Source organism: Mya arenaria, chromosome 5, assembly GCF_026914265.1.
Source record: "Mya arenaria isolate MELC-2E11 chromosome 5, ASM2691426v1".
NCBI lineage: Eukaryota > Metazoa > Mollusca > Bivalvia > Myida > Myidae > Mya > Mya arenaria.
In genome coordinates this window covers 76,274,678-76,291,716 of record NC_069126.1, presented here as the reverse complement: position 1 = coordinate 76,291,716, position 17,039 = coordinate 76,274,678, and the positions used below count along the sequence as shown (strand labels likewise).

General features: G+C 33.7%; 1 protein-coding gene and 1 long non-coding RNA gene across 3 annotated transcripts in view; one reads left to right on the top strand and one right to left on the bottom strand.

Annotated features, from left to right (window-relative positions):
- The window catches only part of LOC128233552 (transcription factor CP2-like), a 79,793-nt gene extending 75,089 nt beyond the window's left edge, over window positions 1-4,704 (bottom strand). Inside the window, exon 1 of one of the 2 annotated variants that reach the window (XM_052947274.1) lies at window positions 4,493-4,704. In XM_052947274.1, the coding sequence (XP_052803234.1) occupies window positions 4,493-4,496 (4 nt within the window). In that variant the 5' untranslated portion in view covers window positions 4,497-4,704. The remainder of the gene's footprint in view (window positions 1-4,492) is intronic. The other variant, XM_052947273.1, reaches the window with a different exon arrangement.
- Window positions 4,705-4,955: 251 nt separating this feature from the next.
- On the top strand, window positions 4,956-16,929 carry LOC128236092 (uncharacterized). Its single transcript, XR_008261257.1, has 3 exons — window positions 4,956-5,296; window positions 14,116-14,331; window positions 14,967-16,929. It is a non-coding gene; the product is annotated as an uncharacterized LOC128236092 (long non-coding RNA).
- Window positions 16,930-17,039: the final 110 nt, after the last annotated feature.

Below are 17,039 nucleotides of genomic sequence, written 5' to 3'. Positions count from 1 at the left end.
TTCTTTTACCAAAAAATCATTATCCATAAACTAAAAATGTCATACATAATTTTAGTTTTAATATAAAGATTTTCATTATTTCACTTACAATTTATTACAAAAATTAAAATAGTATCAAATTCAATCAAAACGAAGTAGATAAATTGACACTAAACCCTTAAAGCAAACTTTTAAATATTCGTCCGAAATAGTTGACGTCCGAAATCTATACACACTTAATTTTTCAGGTTTTATTGATATTGAGCATTTCTGCAGTAAAGAAACCAAAAGAAGCATTTTTCACAAAAATATGCAAACTATAACACTAAAAATACTTATTACACACAAAAATATTTACTAATATGCCTAAATTGAATGGTTTCTTCTATCCCAATTGCATCCAAACAGGTGTATACAATGGTCAAATTTTAATATCTTACAGCCCATTAATGTGGATTTTTTTTGCATTTCTTTAGAGATAGGGTATGAAACTATACTTCAATTATATTTTTGCATTGGTGCAGAATCTTTAACCCATTTTTAACTAAATCTAAAATTTTCAAAAATATAATTTTCCAGTATTTTTTGCAATTTTTTATTTGAGAATAGCGTGCACCACACGATCAAAGTATCAACTTTAACCATCAGTCGTTTGTTTTGCTTCAAACTAATGTTTTAACACCTTAAAATGGCGTAAATGGAACCCACTAAAATCCCTCCATTTTGTTACCAGTTTTTGGAACAGTAAAAATTGAGTCAATTTGAGCGGTCCCTAGACTTACCAAAATACGATTATTTACCGAAAGACGGATAAAATTACAGAAAGACGCATGAAAGTTACCGAAAGACGCCTTCTAATGCATTTATTTTATTGTTTTATATTAATATTATACAAATACATTACCAAACAAAATTTTAGAGAAAAATATTAAAATATAATGATGTAATAGGCAGTTGAAATTTCAGTGTTCGAGATCGAATTCCGCGTGCGACTCGCCAACCGAAAGACAGATAAAAGCTTCCAAAATAATCAATTATTCCAATTAATGATGATCTCATAATATTCATATAACTAAAACACACTCATGAAAATGAAAAAGTTCATGAAAATATTTACTTATTGTTCAATTGAATAAAGACAATATGTCAGTGAAATAGTTGTCTCCCTTCGCCAACCGAAAGACGATTTAACGCAGGTAAAAATAACTTATTAGTTGTTGTATTATGAAAATGATTATGAATTTGGATTCAAATAATAGCATTTATATTCTTATGGAAATGTTAGATCAATAAACAGCATTTGAAAGTATTTTGGAATATACTTGAAACATTGCCTTTGAAATAGGTCGAAAATGTCGCTAAAATCATTTTCTTTTAAACTAACTTAGATCTACAGTATAGTTCAGGGCTTTCAAATTTTAATTTTTGTTTATATGAAAATCGAAGAAAGAAGTTTTTAAACAGCGAAGTTCTTATTTTCAGATAAATTAGCTTACTTATGGACAATAATAACCAGACCACACCAAATACACAAAATCAGGCGATGTTTAAAACAACATAATTATCACCCGGTATTTGACACCCTACAAAGTAGCGGCACATTTTTTGGGGGACAGTTTGGTATAATTGAAAGTGTGTTAATTTGGGTAAACCCTTTTCGGCTCTGTGACACGTGTTGAGTAAATACCATAATAATTACGCATTAAAGGACCGCATTACGTGTACATTTATAATTGCGGGTGATTTTCACACAAATTAATGGCTTCATTTGAAGATTCATGAATAACAATCGCGAGTAAAAAGGTAAGTTATTGCTGTAAGTATTAAAGAAGTCCAAATTAATAGAACTTTACACTCTGAAATCATTAATGATGGATGAGTTTCCTTGGTTATATGTGCTGTTGACTGTAGTAGTGATCAATGCATACATTGTTCTAATTGTAGGAATTGGGTTCATGCTAAATGTTCTGAATGGACTGTTAAGCCTTGAACAAATAGTAGAGATCTTATTAAGTGGGGAGGGTGGACTGACCCTTATACCACAGGGGTTGAAGGAAAATGTTTATTTTGTTTTGGACAATTCAAAGAACTCATCTAAAAGGGATAAAAAACAAAGGAGCTATTTTGGTGATGATTGTGGGACTTCGGATTCAAAAACTGGGGCTTCACCAAAATCGTATTATATACGAACAGAGACTGGCCACATGAGTTATGTTTTCTTTCGGCAAGGCCAGTTCTGTAGAAAAAAGGAGGTGAAAGGGAAGACACGTGACAGTTACTTGTTACAAACAGCTGTCCTTCAATCGCCGCTGCACTGGTGATCCCCCAATGTTCATACACGACCACAATGATTTTGAAACATATAGTCACTTTTTCCATCACCTGAAGCTCAAGTTAGGAGTCAGTTCCGACAAATTGTATTTGCAGCGTTCAATATTTCATGTAATTTTATTATGTGTATGACTTATGTTTTATGCAGCCTTCCATGTTCGATGTTAATCAAATGTATATGTCATGTATGTAGAGAAATGATGAAAAATAAAATAAAAATTTAGTATTAAGTTAACTGTATATATTTGTCATGTTCTTACTTCACCTTAACCCTTTAGCACATAGACAAGTGGCCAGATTACACCTCCCAGTCAATAGCCATCTTACTGATAAGCAGTCCTTATCTGCATAGGTACTTTTCTGGATATTTGAAAATGAGAAAATGAATACAGCAGTATGACCTTAAAATCAATGTTACTCCAAATAATTGTGTCCAAATCTTTTTTATGTGAATTCATTTTTTAAAGATAATTAAATTATCTAATAAATGGTGTCAATGATGAAATATTAAATTATTTTATTTCAGCTGTGAATGTATTTTCAAGATGGATTTGTAACATTTCTTTGAAATGTCATAATTGCATTAAATCAAAGGGTAATAAAATGCTGGGATCGATCTAATTTTTATTACCCCTGTCATAAAAAAGACCCATCTGGATTAAAAAGCCGACAATTTATGTTCTTGTGTATTAATACACAGAAATATGTCAGGAATATCCGGTGTCATCCAGCTGAGAGATCCAGTCCAAGGTGTCTGTTTAACTTTATTACCCCCTCATAAAATTGTTTACAAAAAAAGAAAGCCGATAAATGATTTTCCGGTATGAATAAAAAGATCTAGATCAAACAAAACGCTTGCACATGACCTATTTTACAGCCAAAACTATGATGGACATTATATAAGCTTCACAGAAAATTTACCCATCATTTTGTCATTTACTAATTGTTTCTTTTGTTTGTAAACAAAATATTATTACCTTTAAGTAAATATAATCTCAATTGATTTTAATGGTAAACTGAACTGACGTAATATATTTAATGATTTATGCATCAATGAATTTGGGGGAAATTCCATACAGTACTTAGCTCGTGGTCTTATTACGTCACAATGGGATATCACACCTGCAATTGGGAGTATAAACACCTTCTCAATTTAGCAGACGATATTTTCAAGGGAAAATCAATACACAAAAGGTTAAACTTTAATTTTATAAACATCCGGGATATTGTTTACAAAAAGAAAGATGCAAAATTGAAATATTGAAATGACCCTAATAAAATATGCGGGCCATGCGTTTACATCCAGTAATGGATACAGTCAGCCAAATGCGTATACATCTGGTAATGAGCTATGTCGGCCTATCTCGTATACATGCGCTAAAGGTTTAAACATATCAATAAATCGTATTTCGGTTGAGAACAGGAGAATACTCTTAGTGGCTAAATAAAGGAAATTCTTTTGTCAAAAAACTCATTATTTCTAGATATTATTTTATATTTTTTGGCTACAATGTGTAAAATCATTAAATATATATGAATATTAAAAATAAATACAATAGCAAGCGTCTTTCGGTAAATTTCTATCATGTTCACTCCAGTTTAACCATATCCATAAATCGTATTTCGGTTGACGACGGGAGATAACTCTATTTGACTAAAAAAGGGAAATTCTTTTGTCAATAAAGTCATTATTTCTAAATATTTTTTTTATAATTTTTGGCTACAATGCGTATAATCATTATATATATACAAGATTATTTAAAAATAAATGCATTAGAATGCGTCTTTCGGTAACTTTCATGTGTATTTCGGTAATTTTATCCGTCTTTAGGTAAATAATCGTATTTTGGTAAGTCTAGGGATCCCAATTTGAGTTGTTCCCCTTGTGGTTCATGCTAGTTTAGGGAACCAAATGAATCTCAAATGTTAAAAAAACGTGCATTATTGTGGCTAGCAGCCGCTTTGCCACATCTTATAAGATTTATTGCACATTAAAAATAACAAACTTCGACAAAACGTACACCCTTAGTTCAAAAGTTTAAAGTTCACAACAAATCTTTCCAGGTTACCCAAACTGACCTAAATAACAGACACGTAAACAATGTCATTTTCTTCCTGATGTGTGATTGATTTCCGAAGAAAACGTTAAGTTATGATACAATATACACAGAGGTGTACTTACACATACGAATAGAACAGTGTGCAACCTCCTAACTTCAAAAAACGAGATGATATTAATTGCAGTCCATCAATGGCGCTACATCCAACCGGTTTACGGTACAAAACTGTTGACATTTTCGACATCTATTGATTGACGAAAAAATAAGAATTAATGGTAACAAACAGCAATCAAGAACAACTGCACCAATGATGTTGAACATATTCTTTACAGATTAATTCAAATGGTGATTTATTATTTACGACACATTTATTAACCAAGTACCAATCGGAACTCCTCGGCTAGTATCAAGATGGCCTTGGATACCAATCGTAACAACTCGGCCATCTCCGGCAAGCTTCGAGATAGACCTCGTAAATAGTAGTAAGGATATACGAAAATGCGATTCGGCCGCCGGCGATTAACACCGTTTTCAATCCGCGTAAAGAAGGCCCATTGTAACAACAAGGAAATGGACTGTGTTAAATTAAATGTGCTTGCTTAAGAGAAAATATTTGTTGTAACATCAAAGAATGTTCGTTTTTTGAATATTAAGATGTTTTCTTATACCTGAAGCACTCTGTTCCCTCTAGAAAAATCATAAACACACAGAAAATGTACTTGACAGTAATTGAAATGATCATACGGTTCATGGCATGCATGAATCATTACATCGGATTAAAAACATGCATGTCTCGTTCTGCTTCTTCTAAAAACGTCGCCAAGATAGCGTCATGTTGAAGCCGGGCTTGTGCGAGTTGTTGCTGCAGCATGGCCAATCTCAGATGTCGCGGTGCCAAAGCCATTGTGGTTGATTGACCATGCTAGGTAGGGTGGTCATTTTATACTATTTGTCCGAAAGAATCGCCATCGGCAACGGGAGTTCAAGTTACATCGGCCGACCATCACCCGGGCATCCTACAATGTCTGTAAGATGGCCGGCCAATAATCGTACGATGTCCGATTCACAGTCCGGTCACCGGCCGAGCATTGTAGGATGTTCGGTGAAGACTGTCCGATGTCCGGCCGGTAATCGGTGCCACGCTGGTCCAAATATGTTTCCCTCTGGAGTCACTCGCCAAACGATCATCGGTGGGGGTATGCACGGCCTCAGTACGATGCCTGTTGCTGTGACAGATGTGTTAAGGATTACTTGACCGATGAGGACCGATGTTGGGGCATCGCTCACACCACCGATTACCACCGGTCTACGGCCACCGGTCGGGAAATCTGACTGTGGCATAAGCTGTTGCCTGCGGCCAGTTGTCTGCTCCATTACGGAAATAGAACAATTTTGCATGTGAATAAAGGTAACAATAGTGTTTAAAAGTAATGTATTTGACTATTGTTTTTACAATAAATCGCATTATACACAAAGAACGTGCACCTACAGATAATGCACCCAAGCCTTTTTTTATCTAAATGTTTATTATTATCTATTTATTTTTAAATAAAGTATGGAAAATACTAGGCGTACAGAATACACCATTTGGCAGTAGAGGCGCAACCATTGTGGAAACGAATTCGTATGTGCCCTCTCCCCCCACTTTTATATACCGGCTTAAGATTAAACATATTATGGATACATCTGCGGCAGGCGGCACAAACTTGGACAATATGTAAATCATGGGCGGATTATCTAGGCCATGTTCGTTAGCCAGTCATGTCGCCCCCAGTCACATCCGAGTTATGGTTCTTCAATTACATATCACACAAACTTCATTATGTTAAAATTATATTTATAAAATTTCATTCAAAATTTGTTTTTATTTTCAGGACTTTGTAAATTATAACAGCAGCTGACTTACAAATGTACTTTGTGGTTTTAAAAACATTTGGCACATTTGATGTTGTTGGTATGTCCTATGGGTAGTCTGTAAAGCGTACAGATCATAACTGTAGAGTCCAATGTCTGGCCTATAGGCCGTTAATAAAGCGTATAATTCGTAGCTGTATAGAGACGAATGTCTGTCCTATTGGCAGTTGATAGTGTCCAATTTTTAACTGAATATAATTATTTTGCCCCGAATTGTAATTGTATAGAGTCCAATGTCTGTCCACTTGTTGCCGTATAGAATCCAATGTGCATGTGTATCTTCTATTTGTAACTGTATAGAGTTCAATGTCTGTCCCAAAGTATAGCTGCAAAGAGTCTAATGTTTCTCCAATTTGTAACTTTATAGAGTCCAATGTCTGTCCGATTTGTAACTACATTGAGTGCAATGTTTGTTAGTTCGTCAAATTTATAACTTTCATAGAACAGAACAGAGCAGAACATTTATTTCCAAGAAGGTCATAAACCCATCTGGCAAAACATGTTCATGTACAATGGCGACAAAAGCAGCAATAACACAATAAACACAATTTATGAAAAAGAATGATATAAATAAATTACAATAATAAATACATAATTATGCAGATATAGAGGGGTGCACTCATAGTTAATATTTATCTTTGTCTTCATAAGAGCACTTGATTCAGTTACGGTGTACTTAACAAACAAATAGATGACAATTACAACAAACCTATACACAATACATGGAATATAACGTAGTGTTTCTTAATTCAAATGCTTTAAAAATATACACACTTACATTTTTCAAAATAGCTTCATTTTCGATATTAAAAAGTTCCATTAATTTATGCATACTGGGACTTTGCCTATAATACCTAGGTAGATATCTAACTCTGAGTTCAGTATGCTATGGAATATGGAAGCGTCCAGGTGCCAAAGTGAAAAATATTTTCCAGTATACTTTCTCCTAATAAGGAGATACTAACTCATAATTATGACTTACTAAGTCCTAATTACGAGATAATATCTCATAATTATGAGATACTATCTCCTAATTACGACTTATTAACTCATAATTATGACTTACTAAGTCCTAATTACGAGATACTATCTCATAATTAGGAGATACTATCTCCTAATTACGACTTATTAAGTCCTAATTAGGAGAAACTAACTCATAATTTTGACTTACGAGATACTATCTCATAATTAGGAGATACTATCTCCTATTTATGAGATAATATCTCATAATTATGAGATACTATCTCATAATTAGGAGATAATATCTCATAATTACGACTTACTAAGTCCTGATTACGAGATACTATCTCATAATTAGGAGATACTGTCTCATAATTATGACTTACTATCTCACAATTAGGAGATACTAACTCATAATTATGACAAAAACGATGGTGATGACGTTGATAATGATGATGATGATGATGATGATGATGATGAGATGATGGTGGTGGTGGTGGTGGTGGTGATGATGATGATGATAATGATGATGATGGTTGTGGGGATGATTGTGGAGATCATAATGGTGGTAGTGGTTATGATTGTGGTGATGATGATGATGATGTTGGTTGTGATGATGTTGTTGATAATGGTGATGATTAAAATTAGGGCTTTGCATATTACTGTCATTTTTAAGAAAATATTGGACAAGTTGGCAGCCAAGTTGAGCCAAGATGGCAGTTAAAAAAACCTTGGAGTGTTCAAATGACTAGTGCATAGAAACAAAATCAATGAAAGAAAGAAGTCCATGATGACCCTATTATTAGTTTGAAATGACGTTGAAAGTATGTACGTGAAGTTGGCGGCCTAGCGGCCCACCGGCTCAGCGGCGTGAAGTTAGCGTCCTCGCGTCCTAGCGGCCCAAAATGCTATCCTATTTTCTTAAAAAAAACAAAGAAATATCAACTGGGTTTTAAGCACACACTATCACTCTGAGGCGATTTTCAACATTTTAAAAAATAATCGAACAAGCAGTCAGCTTTTCAAAGCATGTGAACATGCCTCTCCTATTTTTTATATGTATATTCTGTTTTTATGCCCAAATTATCACTCTTAAGCAATTATAAACTCTTTTTTTTATAAAGTCGATCGAGCACTTAAGCGGCCTAGCGGCGTGAAGTTAGCGGCCTGGCGGCCTAGCAGCCTAAAATGGTTTCCTATTTCAAAGTATGTATACATTCGTTTTCTTCCAAAACTGTAATAATCGCGAGTTAGTATCTCGTAATTAGCACTTAGTAAGTCCTAATTATGAGTTAGTATCTCCTAATTAGGAGATAGTAAGTCCTAATTATGAGATAGTATCTCCTAATTATCGGATAGTATCTCGTAATTAGGACTTAGTAAGTCATAATTATGAGTTAGTATCTCCTAATTAGGACTTAATAAGTCGTAATTAGGAGATAGTATCTCCTAATTATGAGATAGTATCTCCTAATTAGGACTTGGTAAGTCATAATTATGAGTTAGTATCTCCTAATTATGACTAAGTAAGTCGTAATTAGGAAATAGTATTTCCTAATTATGAGATAGTATCTCATAATTAGGACTTAGTAAGTCATAATTATGAGTTATATCTCCTAATTAGGAGATAGTATACTGGAAAATATTTTTCACTTTGGCACCTGGACGCTTCCATAGTATGCAATGTGCACTCTAAAAATAAAATGATACTCGTCTTCTTATAAATTACAAATGGTACATATACGTTCGTTGAATGTTTTTGATTGCGGTCTATTCCATCTACCTGTTTCCATGCTTAATCTGTGTGAGGATAGCCGCAATTTAGACATAGACTTATGGAACTTTGTAACATTTAATATTTTGAGGTATGACTTAAGTCTAAAACTTGATACATAAATATAAAATCGAGCTATACTCGATGCATTAAGTCTACCATGCCAACCCTGGATGAAATTATCTTTCAGCCGCTGTTTCAGTAATGACCAAATAATTCAACATTACCGATTTCTTGATAAAACCATGCATCAAATAAACCTAAACTACAAAGGTCTTTAGTAAGTGAACACCTATTCGGCTTGTTTGCATTTCGTTCCATGTCATTTTTAAGCATAATTTAAACCTTTTTTATGTACTTGTTAGTATCTGTATACAATAGTTTTACCCAGTATTTAATTATATTCATATATCTAATTGTTTAAATACTTAACCTTCCTAATTCTCCGTAAATAAAGTCATTCTGTGTTGTCTTTTTGACACCGAGTAGACGTTTGCAGAATTGTAGATGAACTCTTTCAACTGCATGACCTTGGACAAAACCCCAAACTTCTCCTGAATAATTTAAAATTTGGGCAATAAGTTTGCCGAACAAATCAAGTCTATGCTTTACTGATAGACAAGTGAACTTATAAAGGTATTTCATTTGAAAATGGCTTTAAGCGCTTGGCCTGCTTATGTAGTTTGGGCATCCGAAAAGGATCCACGACTACTAAACACCACACCAAGATTCGAAAACCCATTGGCGATTCCTATTTCCTCGTTGTTGTAATAAAACTTTAAATCATTTCTCAATCTCCCTGCCTTACTAAATATCATAATTTTTGTTTTTTTAACGGTATTTACAACTAATTTCCATTTATTGCAATATCCAAGCAGAGCATCTAAACTTAACTGAAGCTCATTTGCTGAGTTGGCAAATATAACAATATCATCACCATATAAAATAAGGAATACTTTAAACATTTCGACATCAATCCCATCTAAACCTTTATGTATAAAAATATATTCTATGTCATTCAGAAACATCGAGAAAAGGAAAGGCGACATACCTTCTCCTGGTCTTACACCAAGAGTACAATTAAATCCATCGCCTAATACATTATTATGTTTCACCTTTGATTTGACCAATTCGTACATAGATTTAATTATATTCAACATATTACCTCTAATTCCAAGCTTTATCAATTTAAACCACAGATTGTCTCTCACTATATAATCAAAGGCTTTTGTATAATCTATAAAAGCGCAGTACAAACGTTTGCTTTGATTCAACATATGAGTAATAATGCCATGCAGGACGAAAATATTATCAACAGTTCCCATACGTGATCTAAATCCCGCCTGTGCTTCTATATATACATTATATGTTTCTGCCCAATCAGTCAATTTATTGTTTAATATTCTCGTAAAAAGTTTACCATTTTAATAGTACTCAGCAATGTGATTCCTCGGTAGTTATTCTCATCATTGATATTACCATTTTTAATTTTTATGCAACGGTATAACAAAACCCTCCGACCATGCCGGTGGAAAACACCCTATTTCAAAAAGCTTATTAAACAAAGTAAGAAGATGTGACAAAGACGGATTTCCCATAAATGAAAAATTCATTTATATGCATCTCTGGGCCCCGACTTTTGTTAGTATGCAATTGTGTTAAGGCATTTAGTAAACAATCAGAGCTGATGGGCGTATTCAATTCTGCAATCATAACATCAAACTCATGTTTCTCATATCTATCTATAACATCAACAACATCCTCGTCTACGCAGAAAAAAGGATCAGTAGGATTATTCACACTCTTAAAATAGCGTTCAAATGTATCTATTGAAATATTAGTACTCTTGATATCAGCACAACCTTTTAATATATTCCAGTATGTTTTTGCATTTTTAAATATTGACTCATTTAATTTCTTTGTTTGTTATTTATCATAATATAACTTTTTCGATGAACACATATTTTATATTGAGATCTAGCAATTACCAGATTTTTTCTATTTCCCTCTGATTTATCTAACCTATACAGACTTAACATGCTATAGAAACTCCTTCTTTTTATATAACAATCCTTATCAAACCATGGCTTGCCAGAAGTAATAGTGCTATATTCATTTTGACTAGTATCTGAATGCACGTTACACTTGCGCTTAAATGGTTTTGCTGAATCATATAGAATTGACGAAAAATCAGAAATATATAAATCGATTTCATATAAGAGAGCAATGTATTTCCAGTGTGCAACTGTATATAGTCCCATGTATGTGCCAATTTGTAACGGTATATATTGTCCGATAAATTTATAACTGTATGAAGTCTTATGTATGTCCAATTTGTAACTATATGAAGTCCAATGTATGTCCAGTTTTAGCTGTATACAGTCAATTGTCTGTCGAATTTGTGAATGTAAAGAGTCCAATATGTCCTACCGGGAGACGTCTGTGAAGTGTCAAATTTATAGCTGTATAGAGTCCAATGTCTTATCCTTTCGGGGAACGTCTGTAAGGTGTCCAATTTATAGCTGTACAGAATCTTATGTTTGTCAAATTTGTACGTGTATAGAGTCCAATGTTTGTCCAATTTGTATCTGTATAAAAGTACAATTTATGTCCCAATTTATAACTGTAAAGAGTTCAATGTTAGTCCAATTTGTAATTATAAAGAGTCCAATGTCTGTCCAATTTGTAACTGTATAGAGTTCAATGTTTGTCCAATTTGTAACTGTATAGAGGTCAATGTTTGTCCAATTTGTAACTGTAAAAACGTTCAATGTATGTCCCAATTTGCAACTGTATAGAGTCTTATGTTTGTCCAATTTGTTATTATATAGAGTCTAATGTTAGTCCTATGTATATCTGTATGAAAGTCAAATGTATGTCCAAATTTGTAACTGTGTAGAGTCCAATGCCTGTCAAATCTGTAACTGTATAGTGTCCACTGTCCAATGTATATCCAAATTTGAAACAGTACAGAATACAATGTATATTCTAATTTATAACTGTATAAAGTCCAATGCATGTCCCTATTCGAAACAGTATATAGTCTAATGTATGTCCCAATTTGCAACAGTATCAATGTCCAATGTATGTCCCAATTTGAAACAGTATAGAGTCAAATGTAAATCCCAGTTTGTAACAATAAAGAGTCAAATGTCTGTATTATTTGAAACAGTATAGAGTCCAATGTAGGTCCAAATGTATAGCTGTATATAGAGTTCGATATATCTGTCGAACTGTCGAATTTGTAATTGTATAGAGTCCAATGTTTGATTAATTTGTAACTGTATAAAGTCCAATGTATACCCCCAATTAAAAACAGTATAGAGTCAAATGTATATCGCTATATTTGTAACAGTAAAGAGTCCAATGTCTGTCGAATTTGAAACGGTATAAAGTCGTCCAATGTTTGTCCAAATTTGTTGCGGTATGGAGTCCAATGTCTGTCGAATTTAAAACAGTATGAAGTTAAATGATTGTCCAATATGTAGCTGTATATAGTCCATTGTTTGTCTAGTTTGTAACTGTGTACAGTCCAATGTCTGTGCATTATGAGTCCAGTTTCTGCCGAATTTGTATCTGTAAATAGAGTCAAATGTATGTCTAAATGTACGTGTAGCTGTATAGAATCCAATGTTAGTCCAAATTTGTAGCTGTATAGAGTTTTATGTGTGTCCAAATTTTTAGCTGTATAGAGTTCAATGTGTGTCCAATTTGTAACTGTATAGAGTCCAATGTCTGTCCAATATGTAACTGTATTAAAGTCAAATGTATGTCCTACCGGGAGACGTCTGCGAAGTGTCAACTATTTAGCTGTATACAGTCCAATGTCCAGTAAATTGTAGTACAATGTATGTCTTATGAGACGTATGTAAAGTGTAAAATAAACTGTATAAAGTGTAATTAAACGGAATATAGCCCAGTTTCTGCCCAAGTTTTACTGTGGTGAATCCTATGTCACTTCAATTTTGTGACTGTATCTATAGAGTCCAATACAGTATGATGCTTTTTTTAAAATTGTAAAATCATAATTGCGGCATCCATGGATTATGAAGAAATGAAATTGATATTAATTTCAAAACACCATCGTCTACAAAACCATTAATCATACGTTATGACAACCAAAGCGTATGTTATGTTACATTCGGAACTCCTCGGCCATTTTTTCGTAAATAACCTCGGATGTATGCCGGTACATCAGTAGAAGTAGTTCGTAAATTTTTGAATTATATCATAAATTAAATGTAGTGTTTTAGCTTGTATTTATTGATCTAAGTTTAAATTGATTGCCAGTGAAGTTTATTATTGCAATCATAATTAAGATTCCTAAGAGTTAATTTATTAAGCTTTAACTGCTAAATTAAATTACTACGCGATCTACTTGCAGCGGACTTAAACATACCGATTTCTGAGTATGTAAACCGTCCATATACATCCGAGGTTGTTTTCGATAAAACTGGCCGAGGAGCTCCGAATGGTGATGTTATTGCCTCATCATTAAATTATGGGTCTACAAATGAACAATCTTGACGGAGACATTTCCACTCCAGAAAATACATTGCCAGGAAGTTATCGATTTCGGACACGCAGGTAAAAATAAGCATCTTCATCTGCAGGTAACATCGTCTCAGTTACAATTGACAATTCTGAAATTCACTAAAGGATGTGTAGTTGTTGTTGAACCTCACATATCCCAGCCGTCTAAAAATGCACATTTTTGGTTTGAGTGTTTGCTCTATTGTCTTAGTTAATAACTTGCACCAAACAACTATAAAGAGGTGCATCGTTCAAAGTTTAAATGTATTAAAACCCAGTTTAGAGTTGCCAACATCCAGTGTATAGCTGTATCACACATGACTCCACCTGAACATACCTCATAATGAATGGTATTTTTATTGGCGAAAATGGGAAATGTAGTGTATGTTGGTACACATGTGTCGCTCAGTTACCTCAGTTTGTTAGAACGCCGTGCTAGTGTTCCAGTGTCATACCGGTCGCACTTTTACTCCCAGGGTTTCTTTAGAACCCATCACCCAGGGATGGACAGTCATCAAGTTGTTAACCAAAAATTACAGGACATGTCCGTTTGTTAACTTTCAGATCAAGAAGTTCCTAGCCGAATAAGACTGTTGGTATTGTTTACATCATTTGAACAAAGCTGGAATGGCTGCCTGACCTGACTCAGTAATCCGATGGCGATACATCGCACTAGAAAATAGTATTGAGATGGACAAAATGACAAAGCGCAGCCTAGTCAGGACAGAAAACCCGAGCCTACTGAAGCTGACAGATTGTACAAGAAATATATGAATGCAGGTATTTGCTGGGATATTGTAATTTTCGTTTAATAATTGTTATTCACTTAGCAAGATCAGTTGAAACCAGATGAAAACAAAACACATATACATAGGTTCTATATATATTGAAGGTCAATTCTGAACTTAAAACAGTTCTGAGCTGGCCCTGCAAAGTTGATAAACGCTAGTCTACCAATATAAATGTGCCGGGCTCGTATCATTGAAGCTGAGGAATGTACTGGTTGTTAAGCCAAGATAGGTCTTGTTCTGAGAAAAATGCCTTTAAATGACTATACATGTTTTGATTGGGCTCTATCATCACCCAACTCATTTGATGTCAATGATCAAAACAAAAGAAAAACTGAGTTACAGTTAAACAAATATAAGCGATGTTTGGCACTTTTTTACTAGGGAATTTTTGGCCACTCAGCAAGTATTAAAAAAAACATTTAGAAAATTATTTTTAATGTGTATACAAATCGTATGCCTTTTTTTGTTTTAATAATTAAAGTCAAATGGGTTTAAATAAAATGCATTAAAAATGCATCAATCTATATAAACCCTTTAAAACAAAGACACTATATAATTCCAATAAAAACTATAGCTGAATATGGATGGGTTCAGAGTAAAGTTATATCAATATTATTTTTGTAGTCTGCAGTTGTTGCAGTGAAATTTGCACCAGTGTGTTTTATGCAGTGGAGATCAAGAGATAGTTCCCAGCGATGATGAGGAACCAATTCCTGATCTGACATTGTGGGCCGATATGCAATAACTGTGTGGCGAATGGGAAAAAAACTGCTGTCTGGATTGCGCTTAAATCAACAAAAGAAAAGAGTGAAATTAAACTTGAATAACTTGAATGATGTAATAACATTTCTTTCGTATGACATTTATTCATTGTACAGTGAAAACATGCTTATGTTCTTATGATTATATTAATTTAAAATTTGTACGATAAAAAGCAACACTGTAAAGTTTATTGTCAGATCAAAACACATGCACATGCATGTTAAAATATCAATATAGTATGACATGTTGTATATTGTGAAAGTTATTTAACAGAATTAACAAAACATATTTATATAAGCATTTATTCAATTTCAAAATCATGTGTTTTTATACTCTCACAACATATGTGTGCATATAGATATGCCCTTGTCCGTCCGTGCGTGTGGGGGTCAGTGTTTGATTCCATACCAACCTGTGTCGCCTAAAATTCCAAAACTATTTCACCTAGAGTCAAGAATCTTTGGTGGAATATTATTAAGGTGATGAAGTTTTGCGCCTAGGGTTTCGTTTCCCGCTTCTATACGTAAAACAATAGTTATGGCCATTGAATTAGCAATAATTGGCATTTCTAGACTCGTGTCGATAAAAACTACAAAACTGTATTATTTAGGGTTATAGGGGAATGTCAAAGGGATAATGCAATTATGTACCTTGGGGTTTGTTTGGCGCTGTACTCGGTAAAACCAGAATTATGGCCCTTTATAAAACTTTGCATTTCTGGACTTGTGTCGGTCAAAAGTCCAAATCTGTATTACCTAGTCATAAAACTAGAATGTTATTGGGGTGTTGTATTTTTGCACCTGTGTTTTCGTTTCCCGCTGCACTTAGAAAACAATAACAGTAATATTGCCGTTAAATTAGAAAAAAAGGCATTTCTGGATTTGTGTCGGTCAAATCTCCAAAACTATATGACCGGGATTTATAAAAGCTTGAGGGAACGATGTTGGAGTGATGAAGTTGTGCACCTGGGTTTTAGTTTCACACTGTACTTTGTAAGACCAGAGTTATGACCCTTGAATTAGCAAAATTGGTATTTCTGGATTTGAGTTGTTCAAAACAAAAACAAAACACTATTACCTAGAGTCATGAAACTCGAAGGAATTTTAATGGTGTGATGAAATTGTGCACCTGGAGTTTTGTTTGCCTCTGCACATAGTATATCCAGCGTAATGGCCATTGCAAAAGCAAAACTTGGCATTTTTAACTTGTTGTACTTGTGTCACTCATACATTCAAATGTTTTAGTCATACACTCATGATATCTTTCAGGAAGGTATTTGATGTTATTAAGTTGGGGAACTCATTATTTTGATGCACATTTATGGCGAATGGACAAAATAATGGTCCATGTCTTTGTGACACACGCGGCACATGGGGGCATCCGTTTGCTTACTTTCCGACTTTGGAATTTTGAGAATTGTCATCAACATTATGATAAATACAAGTATTGTTTAAAGTGGACTAAATTGTCTGGGTTTTTTGGTCAATTCCCACATCCAATCCGAAAATTTGGAAAAAAGTTAACCAACAAATTAATAAACAAAGCAAATGCCCAATGATGGGAATATAGTAGTCATTATTTTTTGCAGTCTTAAAATAGCATATACAACTTGTAGGCATGGTTCCATAGTTTCCATATGGCTTAATATACCTGACTGTAAGTCAATAATATGAACTTGTCCAGGTATTTTCTTATAGTTCTGTATTACCCTAATGACATGCCACGCGATACTCAAACAATATCAAAAAGAACGTTGCAGGTTTGAAGTTAAGAACATGTTTTGTCTGACATGCATATTTATTTGCACTTTTATTATATGTGAAATATGTTGACATAATGGCATTCTGTTCAACCTTTCACGTTTTTATATATAAAAAAAATATTTTCAAATAAATTCAACATTTATAAATGTGTGTTCAATTTTCACTTGGATTT